General features: G+C 36.4%; 1 protein-coding gene across 5 annotated transcripts in view; it reads right to left on the bottom strand.

Moving 5' to 3' along the window:
* The window catches only part of DNAAF11 (dynein axonemal assembly factor 11), a 32,481-nt gene that overhangs the window by 4,702 nt on the left and 6,331 nt on the right, over positions 1-21,448 (bottom strand). For 3 of the 5 annotated variants that reach the window (XM_050324848.1, XM_050324835.1, XM_050324841.1), the window contains 9 exons: positions 21,105-21,182; positions 19,145-19,317; positions 18,251-18,450; positions 16,935-17,123; positions 14,207-14,284; positions 11,686-11,751; positions 9,984-10,053; positions 9,069-9,164; positions 4,438-4,523 (listed from right to left, as the gene is read on the bottom strand). In XM_050324848.1, coding sequence (XP_050180805.1) covers positions 4,438-4,523; positions 9,069-9,164; positions 9,984-10,053; positions 11,686-11,751; positions 14,207-14,284; positions 16,935-17,123; positions 18,251-18,450; positions 19,145-19,317; positions 21,105-21,182 — 1,036 coding nt within the window. The remainder of the gene's footprint in view (positions 1-4,437; positions 4,524-9,068; positions 9,165-9,983; positions 10,054-11,685; positions 11,752-14,206; positions 14,285-16,934; positions 17,124-18,250; positions 18,451-19,144; positions 19,318-21,104; positions 21,183-21,448) is intronic. The other 2 variants (XM_050324856.1, XM_050324866.1) reach the window with 1 other exon arrangement.

Here is a 21,448-nt window from a genome sequence, read left to right as displayed (position 1 = left end):
AAGGGCACGTTTCTGAAGTCTCCTTGCCCTTACTACAATCAGGGATTACCAGAGGCCTGCGTGTGAAAATTAATTTTCAAATCACTTCTGAGGCACCCCACCTTTTGTTCTCCTCATTGATCAAATGACAGAGGTGTATACCCTCTGCTGTGATTAGCTCCATGCCTCCATGAGAATGGAAATGAGTCCATACTTGAAGATTAATTTGAGTAAAAAGCCTTTTTAATATGTTGCTTAGTCATACCTGACTCTACTCTCTTGTTAGTCAATTGAATTATAGTTCCTATCATTCCTCCTTTCCCAGACAATATAACTTGCATTCTGAAAGTTCTCAATGTCTTCATGACAGCTAGCAAACTTTGCAACCAGAAAATATTGATTCTGCAAATCTATTCAACTCCCAAGATTTGTGATCTACTCTCAGGTACTTAACTACATCTCAGTATGTCTCATCTTCAGCAACACTGCTACATCCCAAGTAAGACAACTGTGGAGAGTTTTTGAAATAATCAGTCTTTTATTCTCTACTCATTAATAAATGAAAAAAAGCTCAACTAAAACCACAAACTTCTCCAAGGAAAGTAAAGTAATGCTTGTTTATGACCATGAAACTGCAAACCATAAAGGAAGTTCTGCCAAATGAGTATTATCATGACATGCTTGCTAGAAAAAGGTTAGAATTAAAATCCAATACAGTGATTAAAAACATTCAAGTTTTCCTGGTCCCAAGTTCAACATAACTTAGAAGCAATTTTATGTCTCTCACAATTAGTGAAATTTGGTTGAAACTGTTCAAAGGCATTTATGGGTATACCAGCATTTATGGGTATACCAGCAGACAGAGATGGATACTCCAGCAGTATATTTTTTGTGTTTTCCAAAAAACAAATCAAACCAAACCAAACCAAACCAAAAAACCAAACAAAACAAACCCAACAAACCCCCCAAAAACAAAGCAAAAAAGTTGTATTCTTATATATCTCTCTTTTCTGGAGGAATTAAAATGTGTGTATATTTACATTTAAAGACATTTTGAGTTTTATTTCTTTTTTTTTTCTTTTCAAACATGCCAAAGGAAGAATAGTCTAAAGCTGAGACAAGGATTATTGACTTTATGTAACTGTTACTCTTAAAATTACTAGTATTATTCAGAAAAGTCGGTTCCTACCTACTGCTGAGTTTCATCTATGCAGCTGTGGAGAACTCAGCTTCAGTACCTCGCAGCTGAACCGTGAGGCCAGTTCCAGGAAGGAATGGAATACTGAGCTACTGCATTAATAGAGGCTTTCTAAGTGTAATAAATTACTCTGTCAAATTGCTTCCACAGACACTTGCCTCTCTGAAGGTTTGAAATACAGTTCTGTGTACAGTCACATGAGAAATCCCTCATATGTGGCAGAAGTAATGACAGTATCATCATGTAATCTAGCTAACAAGAGTTAAAGAGATTTAAAGCACTACATTACAGTTTAGCAGATTATATGTCTGACAGCATTTAGCTAAGACATCTGTAGCTGTCAAGTGCAACCACTGTAATGAATGTTCTTCTGTAATCTAAGAGACAACTATTCAGCAAATTTTTTAACATCTGGCTACTCAGCGACTTTTCAAGTAAAGAGGTCAAAACTTACTAATTTTAGAAAGAGCTGTAATTCAGAGACTCTTTTCCTACTTCTACTTTTGTAATATATATTCCTGCAATATTTTAACCCTCAAAATCTGTGGGAAGCATATTCATAATTACTTAAAACTGCACTGAAATCCAACAGCCCTGCAATGAGCAAGGACATCCTCAACTAGATCAGGTTGCTCAGAGACCCCATTCAACGTGACCTTTAATGTTTACAGGGATGGTGCATCCACCACCTCTCTGGGAAATCCTCATAATAAAAAAATCTTTCTTATATCTTTCTTCTCATTTACTTTAAAACAATTACCCCTTGTCCTATCACTACAAGCCCTATTAAAAAATCTGTCCCCCATCTTTCAAGATCCTCTTTAGTAGGCAAGGCTGCTCGCTGGAGCCTTATCTTTTCCAGTCTGAAGAACCCAAACTCTCTCAGCCTTTCCTCAAAGGAGGTGTCCCAGACCTCTGATGACTTTTGTGGCCCTCCTCCAGACTGGCTCCAGCAGGTCCATGTCTTTCCTGTACTGAGGACCCCAGAGCTGGATGGAGTACTCCAGGTGGGATTTCACCAGAGTGGAGTAGACAGGGAGAATCCCCTCCCTCAACCTGCTGGCCACACTGCTTTTGATGCAGCCCAGGACACAACTGGCTTTCTGGCTGCAAGTGCACGTTGCCAGCTCATGTCCAGTTTTCCAAGCACAAGTATCCCCAAGTACTTCTCAGGGCTGCTCTTTATTTCCTCAGCTTTTATTTACACCAGGGGTTGCCCTGACCCAGGTGCACACCTTGCATTTGTCCTTGTCCAGCCTCATGACATTCATATGGGCCCACTTCTCAAGCTTGTCCAGGTCCCTCTGGATGGCATCCTGTCCTTCAGGTCTGTCAACTGCACCACCCAGCTTGGTGTCATTGGCAAACTTGTTGGGGGTGCACTTGGTTCCATTGTCTATGTCATTGCCCCCTGAGGGACACCACTTGTCACTGATCTCCCTACAGACATTGAGTCACTGCCCACTCCCCTCTAGATGCAACCATCCTACCAATTCCTCATCCACTGAACCAGTCCATCCATCAAATCCATCTCTCTCCAATTCAGAGAGCAGGATGTTGTGGGGGCCTGTGTCAAAGGCTTTACAGAAGTCAAGACAGATGACATCCATTGCCTGTCCCTCATCCACTGATGCAGTCACTCCATCACAGAAGGCCCCTCGGTTGGTCAGGCAGGACTTGCCCTTGGGGAAGCTCTGCTGGCTGTCCTGAATCAGCCCCCTGTCCTCCATGTGCCTTAGCACAGCTTCTGGGAGGATCTGGTCTATGATCTTCCCAGACAAAGTAGAAATTTCAAAGGTGAGGCTGACAGGTATCTAGTCATTAGTGTCCTCTTTTTTCCCTCCTTTTTTAAAAAATGGGTGCAATCTTTCCATTTTTCCAGTCACCAGGGACTTCCCCAGACTGTCATGACTTCGCAAATATAATGGAGAGTAAGAATCCACCGTTTAGATTGGACCTTCTAAAAATTTTTGAAATACTCAGTAATCAAGAGGATGCACTGTTGTGATGAATCCTGCCTAAAGAAGGGGTGCAGTCCTCGTGGCCCTTTAGTAACCTCATAAATTCTTACAGTTGCCCTATCATAGAATCACAGAATCATAGAATTAACTGGGTTGGAAGAGACCTCCGAGATCATCAAGTCCAACCCTTGATCCAACCCCACTGTGATTACCAGATCATGGCAATCAGTGCCACGTGCAGGCCTCATATTAAAAACCTCCAGGGATGATGAATCCACCACCTCCCTGGGCAGGCCATTCCAATGCCTGATCACTCTCTCTGTAAAGAACTTCTTTCTAATATCCAACCTAAACCTCCCCTGGCAGAGCTTAAGCCCGTGCCCTCTTGTCCTATCTTCTCCTCATGATGCAGGTCATGCAAGAAGAGAAGTTAATGACTGATTTTTATTAGAAATAAGAAATAACAAGCAGCATTAATTACAACTGACCCTTGCAGAACCATTTTTTTACTATCTGCTTAGTCTTTTCTTCAACATTCACCACAATGAAAACAAACAAGGTAACAAGTGCAACACTTCAAATATAAACAGATAAACAGCTTAACAAACTCTGTTGTTATCATATCTTTTCCTGATATAAATAGCATTGGCTACAGCAAGAGGAAAAGGAAGGATTAAAAGAAATATCATGTTATTTTTACTTAGGCCAAGTGTCCATCAACCCTCGTGTCTATCTACATGAATACTTGCTAAGGGTGAAACCAAAAAATCCTGCATCACGGATACTTGCTTCTGGCAGTCACTGACTGGAAGATTTCAAGAGCTGGAGTTTACACCACATTTAATAGGATGGATCTATGTTATAAACCCTTGCAGAATTGCCTTTTGAACCTATTTACTTGCACAACTTGCATATCAGAGAGAAAACACATTCCTGAGAGAGGTTCAAAATCATTGCTTGCTAAAAGGTTTTCAGACTTGGGTTCCATAGCAAGGAGCTCTGCAGAGGCCATTCTCAGTAGGTGATTTAGTTTTAGGACATACCAGTTAATAATCTGAATGAGCTGATGGTACAAAACTGATGGGCTGAAATAAGTGCTTTTTTGGCTCTGCTATTGGAGGAGATCACTTTATAAACAGCACCAGACAGGCTATTAGTCTAAAGCTTATAGAAATAGTTTTACTCTTCACAAATCAATGCTTTCATATTTTCAACAGTAACATAAAAAGAAGCACATTTTCTGGCATGTGAATAACACTGAAAAAAATAAAACAAATGTGGGAGACAAAAAGGAATTACCTTCTTGCATTTTTTTGCAGTGTATCGCAGTCAGAATGTTTAACTGAAGCTGAAACTTTTTGCTTAGCCAGGGTTATTTCTTTAGCCTGAAATAAAAACAGACAAAGAATAATTCCCATAACAGTCGACACTTTTGCTCACAAGCATTTAAAATAATCTCTCAAAAACAGAAAATTGAGAGCGTCTGCATAAATTTTCTCAAGTGACATTTACTCTTTCTGTTAGATTTTAACACTTCGCTCGGCATGAAGCACAGACATAAGGCAGATTTAACCAAATTATCTGAATGGAATTATAGTCAAGCATTTATAAAAGAGTGTGTGTGTGTATATATATATATGACAATTTAAATATATACATCTATTCATATTTAAATATATGGTGTCTTGTTTAGCACCATGTTAATAATGCATAGTACTTATTTTTTCCATAGCTAACTAACTGACTCAAGATGTGCCTCTCACTTGCATTCCAGTTCTGGTGTCCATGTGCTTGTTGTTCAGACATTTTTATTACAGAATCAGTTGCAGTCTGGACTTCTCCTCACTCTTTATAAAAATGGTAAGTGACCACAAACTCCCTCAGATCTTTGCTAAAGCAGAATCTTAAGTTCAAAGTCCAGGTGAATTCTCCTACTCAAAGAAAACATGTCTGCCATCATTTTTTGGAAGATGTGTTGTTGACAAAAGGGTATCTCATTGTAAAAGAGCCTCTTTCCCTTCTTAACAACATCATGGGAGAGGGATACCTTAAGCATTCCCCTTAAGGAAGGAAAAGAACAGAAACTATACCAAATAGTTCATTTTATTGACTATTTAATAGTGTAATAGATTTGAGAGCAGTGTGTTCCAGAAGCCCTGTGAATTTAGAGTCTCCATTCTAAACCTCACAAGAAATAAGACAAAACCTGTAGCTTCTGTCATTTGTTTCTGGAATTCTGTGTGAAGAGGCTGATGCCCTTTCATTCTGTATATGCTCTGGTGAAGCAAAGTCTGTTTCTTTGTACTCTCTTCTCTCAGGAGGCCCTCAAGTGTTCTGTTCTGTTAAAATAATTTATTCCACTAATCCCGTTGAGACTCATGTTCCTTACTTTGCCCTCAGAACATCATCAAGGATGGTGAGGAAATGTGCTGGTTCTGCACTCAACAGAAGATACTTCCTTCACAAGAACTGATCCTGCATCTTAGGGAAGGGTTAGGATTTGCCTACTAGAACATCTATCAATTATCAAATATTGCTTGACATAAAAGCTCTTCTGCTGAAAAGATGTCCTCCTACCTCTGTTCAATTAAAAAACCAACAAAACAAAAAACAACCCCCTAAACAAACAAACAAAAAACGAACAAGAACAACAAAAAAACAGTAACTGACTGTCCATCTCTTAGTGACAATGATCACTGAGGAAAACTCCTCTGAAAAACAGAACTGCCACAGCTTCAGCTGTGGCCAAAGGTAAGACTTTGGGCTCAGCAGAAAGATAACTGTGCCAAATTTAAAGCCTGTGGTATACAGGAAGATGGACTAAATTAATATGATGAAGCTTTCTGGAAGTTATTCTATGAAACTATTTCTAATATTTACATTATTTGGAAAACAGAAGGGACACCTCTTTTAAGATCATTGCCAGAGAATGCTAGAAATAGATGTATTAAACAGAAATTGCAGTTTATTTGAGAAAACAGAAGGAATATGTGAAAACCATATTTTTATTCGTATTTTCAGTCCACATTATTTTCCTGCTGTGCTTTCTTCTTCTGCAGCAGGAATTCCATTGAGTAACAGAGTTTCACTGAAACACATTTATTCTGAAGGATTATTGGTTTTCCAGGGCTCCACAGCTGTATGTCTCCACATGCCTTTGATGCTAATGAAATATTACTGCATTTACCATACCTAGATAAGTGAGAATTATATAACATAATTCTATCAAATAACACTGACATTCATAATACATACCACCTATTTTTAGATTAATTAAGGAATTTAACTCTCACTGATCTTTTCATTTCTAAATGCTTTTGAAGGCCCAGGCAATAAAAAGCTGTCAGAATTCATTTGTGACCACTTATATAATAAAGAATTAATAAAAAGTCCAAATTTTTCTCTCTGATTCACTAAAATAAGAAAAGGAAAGTTTTAAAACATGACACAGAATGTCTCAGAGCCCTAAATTAAACCTGCTTGCTAATAGTGCTGGGTTTTGATGCTTTTTCTCAGACATTAATTAAAATGCTACTGGCGTAATCTATGATGACATTTTATAAAATCATATATGCCAATTTTGGCCAAAGTCTGTTAAAGAAACCCTCAGGTTTTAATTTTCCTGAATCATCTGCAAAGATGATGCTGTCAGGGAACAGGTGTTCAAGATTTCAAAAGCTTCAAGTCACAAATATTTTTCCCAGAATACGAAGCACGTCCAGTGTAGTCATGCAAAACTCTCTGTACAGATGACTATTACAGTCCAAACACTACACTTTTAAAGTGTCACTGCATCATTTCACTGAACCTTGTGGCTTTCAGTTTGTTTTGATGACCTTCCAAAAAAATGTTGATATCGACACTGCCTTAGAAAGGCACCCACTCTGTGGGATTTGCTGTGGAGTACATGGCACAGGTAAAAAAAAATGTTCCCAGAAAAGAAGGTGAGAATTATTTGCTTTCTTCTACTTCATTTGGAATTTACAATCTCCAGTATCTGTGGTGTGGCAAGGTAATTGGAGAGGCAAGGAAAGAAGTTTTGTTTTCCTTTTTAAAGTCTTGGGAACTATGAACAGGCTGGAAGATGAATGGTGAAAGGTTTACTAACTTGATCAGAAACTCACTAAAGGAAGTGAAAACTACTCAGAATTCAGTTAGATTTCTGTTGTTACTGAGAAGAGTGAGATATTTTTAGGATACTATTGTAAGTAGCATGTTATAGGACACTATTTTTAGGTCGGTGGCATTTTTTAATATTTCAGTTACCTAAGGAATGTGCTAGACCATTTATCTAGTTGCAAATAATTTTATTTTGATAATTTTTTATCAGGAACAAAAATATTAAATATAGTGCAATATAATCACTAGGCTTGTCTTATCACTGATACAGCCTGAAAGAAGTTGCATGAACTCTGGTCTTCCAATTATCTTACTAAAAGGAATTCACATTAGATTGATGATCCAAAATTAGTATTCTCAAGCATTGTTGATAAAATCAGCCACAATATTCTGCAAGAAAAATACATATTGGCCTTCCAATTGTTAATTATTACTCATTATACCTTGCTTCCTAGATTACATCCTATTAATAATAATAAAATTTTTATGGATAGAAAGCATCTGAAAAGTATATGTATACCAAAAATTTAACCTGAGCACTGTAATTCAGCCCTGGGGGAAGAGAACACTCTGTAACTACAACATAGAACAAAGAACAATAGGCTGGTATTTGTTACATGCAATTGCTGTGAAGTAACACAAATCCATCTTTGGTCAGTAAATCCATGAAGTTCACAGGATCACAGAATGGCTGAGATTGGCAGGGACCTGTGGATGTCAGTTTGCCCAACCCTCCTGCTCAAGCAGGGCCACCTAGAGCCAACTGCCAAGGACCACGTCCAGATGGTTTTGGAGTATCTCCAGGACTGGAGAATTCCAGCCTCCCTGGGTGACCTGTGCAGGCACTTGGTCACCCTCACAGTAAGAAATTCTTTCCTGATGTTCAGAGGGAACCTCTTGTGCTCCAGTCTGTGCCCACAGTCTCTGGTCCTGTCACTGGCACCACTGTAAAGAGCCTGGCTCTGCCTCTTTGCATCCTTCCTTCAGGTATTTATATGTATTGATAAGATCCCCTCGAGCCTTCTCTTCTCCAGGCTGAACAGTCCCAGCTCCCTCAGCCTTCCCTCACAGGAGAGGTGCTCCAGTTCCTTAATCATCTTCACAACCCTTTGCTGGATTCCCTCCAGTATGTCCATGTCCCTCTTGCCCTGGGGAGCCCAGCACTGGCCACAGTGCTCCATGTGCATCTCAGCAATGCCAAACACAGGGAAGGATTGTCTCCCTCAACCTGCTGCCAACACTCCTAACGGAGCTCAGGATACAATTGGTCTTCTGTGACAGAAGGGGACATTGCTGACTCATGTTCAACTTCATGGCAACTCTTGTTCCAAACATGAGATGTGACAGGAGTGTCTCTATTTGAACAACAATGTAACCTTCATACATATGTGCGCCACACAAATTTTGAAAAATCAAATTGTTTTTATTGTTTCAACAGTGGCAAAAGAAAGTAGGTATGTTGCTTATTGTCATTATTTTAAAAAAACTATCTTCTTACACATTTGCATAAGACTGCATGTTTTGCAGAGTCTCTTTTAGCACATAAAAAGATGGTTTTGTTTAAAATAAATACAAACAGTTCTATTAATACTGATTTTCATAATGTTCCTTTAAAAGGATTTTAAATACTAAGGCCTATGATTAAATTGTTCTTATGCAGTGTTCCTTTTTTGGAAAATATGCCCCTATGGGAAAGGCTAGACTGAATATCTTTAGCAAGCCAGATGTTACCTGTAACTCAGAAACGTTCCCAAAGCACTCACAACATTTAGGGATTTTCGTGTGATGTCTCCTCACACTACTTTACATACCTTCGGCATGGTGACAGCCAAATGGCCAGTTGTTTGTGATCTTTTAGCAGAACTGCTGTCTGGCTTCACTTCCTCAGGGAGGACAAACTGAAATGGCTGTGAGAAAATATGGGATTGAAGAATATCATGCAAAATTTTTTTTTCCTTTGATATGGACAAAGCACGTGTTAAAACATCACTCTCACATCCTTTGATTTTAAGGCCAGTATAGGTTCTAAATCCTCTCACTTTATATAATCCTAATAAATTATTAGCATGGTAAACAGCTTTTACTTATAAGTATAGTCAGATGCATATTCCTGAATTGCTGCCATTCCTGAAGTGACATTTCTAAAGAGGGTTATAAAATGATGCTTGACTTACATTAGCAATTAAATGAGAAAGATTATCCAGTCTATTTTGGAAGTTAAGCAATTCTGAAGTTTTGTTTATGCAGTTGGTACAGTCAAAAATAGGGATTTTGGTTTACTGTGAAAGAACTTTGAATTTTTAAAAAAATTGATGACAAAATTAAAACCACTGAGAAGAGAGAAAACTGGAATGACATTTTAAATGCCCTTTCAGAAGAACATACATCCACTGGCTTCTGTCAGCTATAAATTCCAGATTGTGAAATTGCTAAATTCTAGCCTAGGGCAACTAGGAAGCTCTCTTCTAAAGTGAATTATGGTACACTGTGTGGGGGGAATAAGAAGAGAGAAGGAGAGAAAGACAGCGAAATTTCAATTGCAGGCTTTGCAAGTCTTCTGGTTAGGACTTCCACAGTTTATATGTGGTCCAAAATAATGCAGGTATTTAAAGAACATTCTTTCTGCATAGATACAAACAACATAAAAGTCAGATCCTAAGTCCACTGAACAGCTATGGTGAATATTAACTCTTGATTTGAAATGAATGTAGTAAGAAAACACCAACCTTTCCCTTCACCAGCACTCGTATGTAAGTTGGCTGCACGTCAACATCAAGCAGAGAAGTGTCCAAATATCTTCAGAATGAAATATAAATAAATGAATCGATCTATAGTAGACCATTTACCTCTTTTGTGATGATTTCACAGCTTATAAAGTACAAAATTAAATTTCAGTTATTAAGTTATATAAAATATTATTAGAATTTAAAGTCTTTGGAAGAAAAACACGATCTTCCTGTGATTGTCCATTAAAACAATGTTTAAATTCTGTCAAATCCACCACATTAGCTATTGTATAACTGCAACAATTCAAAACCTTTGTGGAGAATAAAAAGGTTTTTCATCTATTAGTGCAGTGCTTTACATTAATAAGAAAATTAATCTATGTTCTACTTAAAATTGCAAAACTATTTTCCTACTTTTCTTTCTGAAGACCTTACTGGTAAATTTATAATAGGAGTTCTCTTTTTTGCATAGAATTACGCTGGAAAACAATGAACAGAAATCCTTTACATTCCCAGGAAACACAATACTTTTAAAATTTCAGTACTGTCAGACAAAATTTGTGACCTGTAAAAACTCCACTTTAACATCTGCTCTTCATCATGTGACACCTGATGTGAGTCATGTGAATGCACAAGTGCATTCCCCATTCCCCTTCTTTAATAACATTACTTCTCAGGTGAATTTTTCAGATTATTTAGTCTGCATTTCTTACAAGTGAGCACAGAATATTACAATATGCACTGCCAGGGAGGTGGTGGAGTCACCATCCCTGGAGGTGTTCCAGAAATGGCACTCAGTGCCATAGTTTAGTTGACAAGGTGATGATGGGTCAAAGGTTGGATTCCATGATCTTAGAGGTCTTTTCCAACCTAAATGATTCTGTGATAATACACCAAACAACTTATTGCACCTGAACAGATTTTCTGAGGTTCCAAAAAACCTGTGTCTTATAATTCAGAAACAGGGAGCAGGCCTCTTCTGAGGGAAATTAATGAGCTTTAAGGGAAGAACACTGGGCAAGAACAGTATTTCTGTGCTGTAAAACTAGTTCAAGCTTTATTCTAACAAGTTCCTATTATGGGCAGATAAACTTGTGGCTTTCCAGCCTCTTCCTGAAGAATGGAAAAGATCATTATACTGCTTAGAACTATCAAATAGTTAGTAGTTATCTTCATGATACTTTGGCCTGGTTCAACCAAATTTATTCCAGTTTATTCCCTGGTATAGTTCAAGAATTAGCCATGGACTCTTTCCAGTAAGCAAGGAAAGTAGGACAAGGCTACCCTACCCTTTTTCAGAGAGGAGAAGAATTTAAGTAGAAGTATGTGAATTGTACTGGAGCACTTCTAGGGCCAAAGAATGAGCAAAAACCCCACTCCCTACAACCCTGATCTGCAAATGAAGAATGGAAAAGATTTTACATAAGTATAAAAGGACAGGCATGGAGGAGACCTGCCTGTGGACTGCAGAAAACATCAGTTCCCAAAAGGATTCAGTCCTCATTCAGGAGTAACAGAACAATCTGAAGGGTCTTTAGCTTATTTGGCTTCACTCCTGTGGCACAGCCTCCAGATTTATTCCATCACCCCTTTGATTTTTGTTTTCCTCTTGAAAAGGCCCCAGTACAGAGAGGAGTATAACTGAAATACTTGGTATTAGATCTTAGAAATGGCAAAAATTAAGAGGAAAAAAAAATCTGACCTGTAAACAGCAAGTTCCAAGATGAACTGGTTGTTTTCTTCATCATCTTTCAAAGAGAAATGAAGCCTAATAACAATGATAAGAAACACTTCCAGTATAAATACAACTGGAGTGAATATGCAAACATTACAGCACACTTCAACTGCCAGCAATTTTGGGTGAATACAAATACCATTTAGACAATATGTCATGTGATCATTTTAGAAACGGTTGCAACTTGCCCCATGAACAGAAAAAAAAATACTGGCATTTGAACCGAAGTCATTCTTACATTTATTTTCTGTTCTTCCCACTCAATCCACAAGAAAATGAAAAAAACCCCACTGCTGAAGGTCAGTTAAAATTAAGCTCATTCTGTCAATGCAGAACGAGAGACATCTGCTGGTGAAACCTGTCTGCTCTGTTACACCCTCATAGAAAAAAAAACAGATATAAAATGCATGAAAAGCCCAGAACTTGGCAACTGTAACGTTATGGTATGTTTAAAAAAAAAAAAAAAAAATTTGTTCATAGCAATTAATTTGCCTAGATATCTGTCTGTGCATTTCCAAAGTAAAACATGATTTGCATAATATCCTTGGTTCTGTGAGCTTCACATTTGTTGAAAATGAGCCTGTAGATTGTATTAGCTGCATGTTTGTGATCTGCTGGCTGAGTTCTTAAAATTATGAACAAATCTTCCCAGTTATAAATTGAAAATGTCATCTACAATCTAAGGAGATCTAGTCTAGACTTACAAGTTCTGCTCATATGCTCAGAAAGTTTCCCATGTATTAAAGTAGAGAAAAACCAGAATAAAATCACATATAAATTAGTTATTAGTACAAAATGAGACGTGTTTGCTTCAAATAATTTATCTGGACTATTTAATTGACATTAAAATACTTAGATACATTGGGTTCAGGTAATGGAGAGATGCTCAAATGGTAACAGATAAAAGAGTAAATGTTTTCAGCAATAAAAATATTTCCAACATATACTTTTTACTCTTTTTTCTCCTGTATTCTGATACAGTCAATATGCAAAAAAGTTTATGGAGTTGTAGTTTATGAGTTTTTTAAAATGGAAACTGCATTGAATACAAAACAGCTTCTTTCCCTTACTGCATCGTTGGTTTTGAGAATTCACTAACACATGAAGGGTGAACAAGAGAATAGAACTGTAAAATTTTCTAGGAGGAAGGTTAATCAGAACTGGAGAAGAGAAACAGTCTGTCCTCAGTAGTACGCAGCCATTTCTCTTCCTAACCTTCCAGAACAGCGGAGAAACCTGGACACTGTTATGGCCATTAGACTTCGACACTGAAGCAAAAACTTTGGAGAACACCATCTGCTTACTCTTATCTCTCTCTTTATGCCTCTCCAATTCACTGCCAGATTGCACTGAGGAGATGTGATATTCTTGTTGAAGCCATGACAGAAACTGCTCATTGGTCTGGCTTTACGTGGGCACATCCACAGACTAAATCCTAATCCAGAAAACTTGGGTGACACAAACAGGGCTCCTACTAACAGTAAACCCTGTATTTCTTCTAAAAAGACAGCCAGGGCTTTAGTCTACATATCTCTGTTTTTTAAAGGCATAATCAGCTTCTATTAGCACAAGATTTAAATTATTTTAGGCTTGCCTTCTTTGGACTAGAAAACTATATATATATTTTTACTGAATATTGTGCACTACATATAATGTAGATTTTCAAATTCTTTTAATATGCATGGGTTTATAAATTTACAAGATTTGGAAAGCAGGATGATGAAAAACTTCTTCAGAGAATAGCAGACAGGTAAGTGGCCACTTTCTGATCCCAGTCTCTTGTAGGAGGCTCTTTGGGGAGCTGTTTATAAGGGAACGTTTGTGCTCTCAGTCTCCTCCTTTCCCTTAGAAAATGAAGGTTTGGTTCAAGTGAAACTAAAGACAACACATGGATGATATGCCTGGAAACTCATTCCAAAATACTGGAATACCCAGGCTGACAGAACATCAGCCTCTGTTGATGTTCATAGACCTCACTCATTGTCAAAGGGCCTCATGCCACAGAAGCTGATAACATGCCCTTCCCAATTCTGCCAATTTTATATCTGCATCAGAGGACAAAAGGATTTTGTCCAGAAATATTACTCGGTTGGGTTTTTTTCCCACATTTAAAGTGGCTGCTCATACACATTTATCTTTAATAGTCAAACCAGTTAAACTTTTTCCACTATTAACAAGATGCTCCAAGAAAGAGCCTTACCATAGAAGGGAAAAGACTAAAATGTCTTACATCTTTTACAGTAAAACAAGTTCTTTAACCATTGAAGACCAAGATGTTAAATTAAACAATCTTCAACACTTTACTCACTGAAGACTGATTCTTTTTCCAGCATCAGAATATAAATTTAGAAGACAGTTTTCCCAAAAGGAATATAATACTCCAACGAGAATTTCTCAGCTCTCTTATTTTTGTATTGTCACACATCTTGAACCAGTTTCCCAAATCAGCTCTAGAGATTAGATTGTTTAACCTCTTAACCTTACATACTTAGGCACATTCACATTCAGAACTTTTCCTTCTGCAGTGACCAAGGTCCAAGGAGGCTTCTCACTCTTTTTTGATTCCCTTAAATAAACAGAAACAAAAATGGTTTATGGTTAATGGTTAAAATTTTGCTATTATTATGTTTAATAGCAAAAAAGAGCACAGTAAGAAGTAAGAATTATCTGGTATTTGATGTTCAGGCTATAACTTATTTCAGGAACAAAACAGATTATATCACATTTCCAACTGCACATTAAAAGCATCAGCTAAAGATGAGCAAATGCTTTGTAATATCACATCTTACACGGATAATAACTTCTTCTGCATGTCACAATACCCACTATCAAACAGTAACATATCAAATTATCTGCTATACCATAAGAAAACAGTGGATTGCTTACACATCTGAAAATTCTAGATATGAATGGTAAAACTAGTCATGAAGTGTTGTTACTGCTAACTGGTTTGATGGATGTTTAAGCAAGTCCAAAGAAATTTTATTCATGCTCACCTAATTACTGCTACTGAACAAATGCTTGGCCTACCTCCAAACAGTATCTGTCTCTCAGTCTCTATTCTGCACTAGTAATAAGAATTTTAATGGTCAAAAGATTACAAGCAGCACCAAATATGATACAGTAGGGCCCCAGTGCAGACATACAGATTATTTGTTGATGTATTTATTACATTTTTTTGCTTTGTTCTTCCTTGAAATATACAGCACATATTCCTAATATATTGATGATTGTCTCATTAATATTCACTATCCATTTCCAGCTACCAGTAATCAAACTGTGGCTGACTTTCAATTAGTGCAATAAATAAGCTACCTTAAATTTATCTGCCCAAACAAGGCAGATCACAGTACTGGTATTTTCCCGTTTAAATGTTTAGATCATGAGCAAGGAAAGGAAGAGTAAGGAATCTTAAAACATGAAAAAGAAAATCCTTGCTTGCATGTAGGTAAAAACCTGGCTGTTAAAAATACAGCACTGTAATTGTCATGTTGCATTAATCTACTCTTCAGCTGGTCAATATAGTGGGTATGGCTACTTCAGCCAGCATATTAAAAAGAAAACATTTTATCAAAAAAACCCAACAGCAATACATTGGATTTTTTTTTGCTCCTGAACCTATTTCTTACTATAAGTTCAAGGTTAAGAGAATATTAAATGTAAATCACTAATGAGGGATATAAAGTACTTAAGCCCTCTGGGGTTAAAAAGGCATAAAAATAGATTTGGTCTAAAAATACAATGGATTTGAGGAAGAAACAAAAACACTCAAGTACAGCTACTGGAACAACTATATAAAAACTATTTCTGTTAAAGAAAGAGACACAGTTACCCATGTGTTACATACTATTCTACGGTATAAATCGGAGTCCCCATGTGGGATTTGTGGGCTAACAGTTTCTATACCTGAATTCCAACTCTTGACTTGAAATGAAAAGTGAACAAACCACCACTCTGCTCATAAGATATATTCGTATCAATTTTATCCTAAAACACACATCCTTTTATACTGAGTAACTTATATTAAAGTTGCATTTCAGCCTCTGTCCACCAGCAACGATGATTTCAAGTTGTCAGGGCTACTTTTCTGTTCTCACCTTTCTCCTGCTACCTAACAAAAACACCAACACTAAAACAAAATGAAATTCAAAAGGATTTTTAACTCCTTTAAGATGCCTTCAAAATTTAGAAAAAATCCAGAAAATAATTATTCTATCTTTATTGTAACATTATTTGGACTCTCCTTGAATCCTTACAGGGAAGCATTTGGAACACATTTGCTTTTGAGTAGAGTAAGGCACTTCCAAACATAGCAACATTCTAACTGGGTAGGATCTGGCTTCACAGTAGTTCCTCCAGGAAAGTGCTAGACCTTGAATTAATAATAGCAACAAGTTATGCACATTTCCAGACTTCTTGGAGAGTTCCCTAGGACTGGCTTTTTCAATACTCAGGCTTGATAAAACTTCCAAGAAGCATGCTCTTAAAAAAGAACAGCTAAAAAAAACCTCTGGTATAAATTATGTTATATAAAAAAAGAAAAAAGACATTGCTTACAATGTTTGTGGAACTGATAAGCCAGTAGCAATAAAATACTGGGGCTTTTTGCCAGTATCTGCATGAATTTTCCATGTTCAGCAAAACCAGTGACAACTTTAGAAAGTCTTAAAGGCTTTTCAGGGGCCAGACTTCTTCAGATTCACCATGCCAAGCAGCACAGATAACAGGAAGAATCTTATTACTTGCGACAACTATCTTTCATAAAATATGGGAAAAAAATTCTCAGTTACACAGAAAAGGTTCCTGAAATGCCACTTGTGCAAAATTTTGTAGCATGGCCTTATGGCATTTATATAATGCAATCTGCATGAATGCTTTTAGTAGAATATTTAATGTAGAACTACACAAATATTAGTTAGCTGACAGAAAAGTGAAACTTCTAAACTCCATAAAATGGAGTTGAAAAGAGAAACTACATTTAAAAACCCTATTTGAGGCAAAATAAAGAGTACCATATGTGAAGTTCAGAAAAATGAAATAAAATGAACAATCTGAATATTTTATTTATATTTTATAAGCCTATTTTCACAGGCAACAGGGATTTAAGCTGCCAGTTCTCTGTAATATTTAATGTCAGGCAGTCACCTACCTGTTCTCTGTATCTTTGAAAATGTCTCTTTCTTCAATTCATAGAATATATTAAAACAAAAAAGCACCTTGTATTGTCTTTAGCTCTTCTCTTTTCTTCAATATATCTGTGAGTTTCTAATCTAGATTCTGGAGTATATGGTGTAGGCTCTTCCCAAAATCTTCTGTCTTCTTCATCATCTTCAACTGTTCTGCATGTTTCTTGCTCTCCATCTCCTTCTGCCTGATGGTTTTCTCTCTCCTGTGGGGAGTCTGGGCTACACAAGAACACTGGAATATTATCCCAATGAAATGAAAGAAGAGTAACAGTACTTGCTAATGAATAATTGCAGTAATATTTTTTTCAACCCAGTAATAACAGCTGTATAATTCCTACCAAGAACATTATCTTATATATTGGGGTAACATCCTCTGCTCTGCTTTTTTTGTCAATCAATAAAACACATTTTGACATAATGCTTTTCATTGACTTGTCTAAGAAGTGATAGTATGGCTATGCCTAATCCTCTGAAAACCCTGATAGATAGTTCAACAGATTTAACTTCAGAGGCAGAATTTTCAGATACTCTCACAACTTTCAGGTGAGAGAAAACTTTCAGCCCATGTGTTGTTTAAGTATTCCCAATACCAGGCAGCAGCAGATTAGAAATGTATAAGGTAGCAATAAGCATCTCCTCAGGTGCCATCTTAGCACTGAGTAATTTTTCCTTCTAGCTCTATGCCTCTCTAATTTTCTGTCAACAGAGGGAGAAAACTAAATTTATGACAGAGCTGTGATCTATGAGGACAGAGTTCCACAGGCAGCTCCATGGAACTTAGTCTCTATTGGATTAAAAGTAAGATAGATGGCAACTGCAGTGTAAGATGACCTCAAACAAAAAATCCTGCTGCTGTCTGGGGAGTATCAGTGATATGAAGTGGAAGAAGTATGAAAATGAACACTGCACAGCCTTTTACATCTCCAAAGACCAGCTACATTCCATTTCAGTCTTCAGATCTAATAATGCTAAAGCAAAAGCAGTTATAGGTGAATAGATGCTTTCTCTGGAACCTCTGCATTACCTTAAATAACAATTTCCAGCTGTTCTCCTGAAAGAAGCTGTCAATTACGTTATTTTGGCACCCAGACAACTTAGCTTGGAGTTTTGGGACAAAAATTCTATTGCACTGTCTGCAAGTCAATAAAAAACTATGTTTGTAATTAGTTATATTTTTCATTAGAGATAACATGCACAAGGAGAAATAATTCTGCTTGAATCAACAATAAAGATGAACAAAAATATTTAAGTGAAATAATACACTCTTCAATGAGGAAAACCAAACTTCTTAATAAAGAAAGAGAAGAAATGATGTTTGCTCACAAACTATTGTTGCTTACTGTTACCTGTCGAATCCAAGCTTAGATTCCATCTGTTTTTGTTTCTTGTCCTTTTTTTCTTGCATCCTTCTTTCAGCCTCTTCCTTTTCTCTGGCCCTTTTGAGAAGGTAAACTTGTTCCTGTTCTCTGATTTTCTGTTTCACTTCTGGATAGTCTTGAAGTGCTTTAATCCTCTCTGAACGTTCTATTTCTTTACTATCCAAATACTTCCCAAAGAAGAAAAAAATCAATATAGATATGTGAGAAAGTCTAAACATATTCAAATCAATAATTCTATTAAACTGTAGGTTAATTTTGAAAATTCTGTATAGAATTAGAAATGCACCTTACAAACCTCCATAGAACTAAGTTATAATCTATTCAAAAGAATTAATAACTGTCTATTCAGATCTGAAAATGGTTTATGGTGGTTTTGGCACAGAAGCTCAGTCTCAAAGTAGCTATTTGCAGCCAATATAACATAGCACATTTTACACCAACTTGTGCCTTTCTACTGCCTTGCACTGCAGGTTTAGAACATATTGCTGGTATGGTACCAACAACCTAGTAACTTTCTGCAATAATGATAATAATTTACAAACCCACTGCATATATAAACAAATGAGGAAAAAAAACAAAAACCACAGAACGGTACAAACATTTATTTCTTCAAAACTTTAAGGATCTCCTATAAGAAGGACAGAAAAGTTAACAAATATGTGTGGTTCCATCAAAATAGAACCCATTATTAGAATTAATTTACTGCAGTCACTTATTCTTCAGAATATAATTTAATTTCCTATGGAAAGTAAAAAAAAAATGCTACTAGTTTTCCCAGCACAGATATTTATTTTATTTAGGATCAGTAGGTTCAGTCAACAATGCTCATTTTTTATTTGGATTTAATTTTTTTAATCTTACTTGTAATTGATGAAGTGTTGCCACTACAAATTGTCTATAGCCTTCAAATTCAGTGCATGGGTTACCCGTTAGAAACAGTTCCTTCAGATGTATGTTATGTTTGAGGGATTCAACACTGGAGAGTTCACCAATGAAATTCGCTGTCAGGTCAAGTTTCTTCAGTTCTTCACAGCCTAAAGTTTGGAAAAACCTTAATTCAGTTTGTCCATAACATAAATGTACACATGACCTACGAACACACATGCACACACCTGGATATAAAACTGCCTCCATTTGTGTTCTGCTAACTATTTTTATTCTATCAGAATACATCTTTTCTGAGACTCTGAGTGAAAAGAGTGACTCACAGCTAAAGCTTATGAGGTCACAATATTTACAGGAAGGAAACAAACTCAATAAAATAAAAAATATAAAAACATTATTGGTTTTATCAGTATCAAAACTTTGTGATCAATTATAGATTAGGTATTAAATGTTTCATTTCTAGAGAAGATGGACTTCACTTTTAACAGTCTGATTGCCTTGATTCCCCTCCTCAACTAAGTCTTAACCATGTTGGTAAAATACAATTTAATTGCTTCAGGACAGAAGGATCAATTATGGATTTCATTTCTGTATATGATTAATCTTTGGTAATATCATTAAAGTGAAAAGTCAAGGTTTTCTAAAAATGCACTCCAAGTTAAGAAGAGGTCTTCCACAGGTTCCACTGTATTCATGGGTTTTAAACACTTTATCACTGGTTAAATTGCAAATACCAGTGAGAAAATGTTAACTAAAACAATTTTAAACAGAAACTGCAAATTAGGTAACAAAATGCTCTGGACTATCTCGATCCAAAATTTATCAGCCTCTCCTTTTATCATAATCTGTCCATGAAACCTTGACTCTAAGAGTAAAAAGGTTCAGGTAAGAGCAAGCTCAGCTTTGATGCTCATCATTGTAAGCACTTCTTTTCCTTTGCTGGTCTATTTGTCAAGTTTTATTCACAGTGGAGCTGAAGGAAAGTAACAATGCAAAACAATTTATTAGGGGATTTAAATAACCCAAATCTATGCAAGGGGCATTCCCAAAGGTCCTAACTTTTAAGTAAATAACAAATCATGGTAAAAAAATAATGCAGCCTGACAGATGAATTTAAAACTTAGTGGCATGAAAATAAATGCAGGTTTTTCAATAAATTGCCAAATATGTGATATACTACCTATTTCTTCAACTTTCACAAATTTGCCTCTAGACTATTTGCTAATTTTTTATTGGATTTAAGCCATCCTCTCGAATCAGCCTGCAGATTTCAAAACACAAACAAAACAACCACCCAGTGAACCAAACGAAACAAAAAACAACAAACCAATCAAAAAACTAGCTTTCTTTTTTTTTTTAACTGTTCCTTTGTCAAGGTGAATATCTTAAAGAGTCAGCAACTGCCCTAATCAGAATCAAAACCAGAAAACAATCAAGTCATAAATTATTCCAGTGATATGGAATGTGTTTATGGGTGGCTCTAAATCTTAGATTATAATCTCAGAAAATGCCAGATCTTTGCACACAAAATGTGCAAAAGCAACAGGATAAAGGATTAAACACAGATAAAACAGACAGGATTTCATACAGTGAGAAAAAAATCTTCTGAAAACCACTTTAAAAATACCCCACACCTGTGCTCAGAGCAGAACCTTCCTGTGTGTGGCACTTGACTGCTGAATTGAAAATGATTGTTGAAACATTACACAGAGACATTTTTAAAAGCTCAGTGTTTAATTTTAAGGAGAAAACTTCAGCAGTAGGAAGCACTTGCTACAAAGCAGTATTTATTGAAACCCTGCATACAAAAAGACTCTGAGTATCAACAAAATACCTTCACTGGTGGATATGCTTACTGGCTTCCACCCTTTTTTACACAAAGTCACAACTTAATGTTCTAATATGAAAAGGCAAAATGATTTGTTTAAAAACTGACCTTCCAGATTTTCAATTCTTTCAATGTTGTTCAAAGCTACATTTAAATATTCCAGCTTCTTTAGTTTGCTCACATTTTCTGTAACAAAACGTAGATCCATTATTTCAGTATTATCATTTTACTTGCTCACTTTACTTCAAAGAAACAATAAAGCAGAAAAATAGGAAGGACAAATCAGACCACACATCACATTACTGGGCATTAATATTTTAATATTAATTAAAGGACAAAACAAAATTCTCTGAAAACACAAATTAAAAAGTAAAAAGCATTAAGGAATCTTATAAACACATTTTTAGCACAAATCCATAAGACATATATCTAATGCAAGAGGACTGGCCAAA

The sequence above is a fragment of the Myiozetetes cayanensis genome, unplaced genomic scaffold, assembly GCF_022539395.1.
Source record: "Myiozetetes cayanensis isolate MyiCay16 unplaced genomic scaffold, myiCay2020 scf1, whole genome shotgun sequence".
Taxonomy (NCBI): Eukaryota; Metazoa; Chordata; class Aves; order Passeriformes; family Tyrannidae; genus Myiozetetes; species Myiozetetes cayanensis.
The sequence above is the reverse complement of the archived record's forward strand: the minus strand, read 5'-3'. Positions and strand labels throughout refer to the sequence as shown.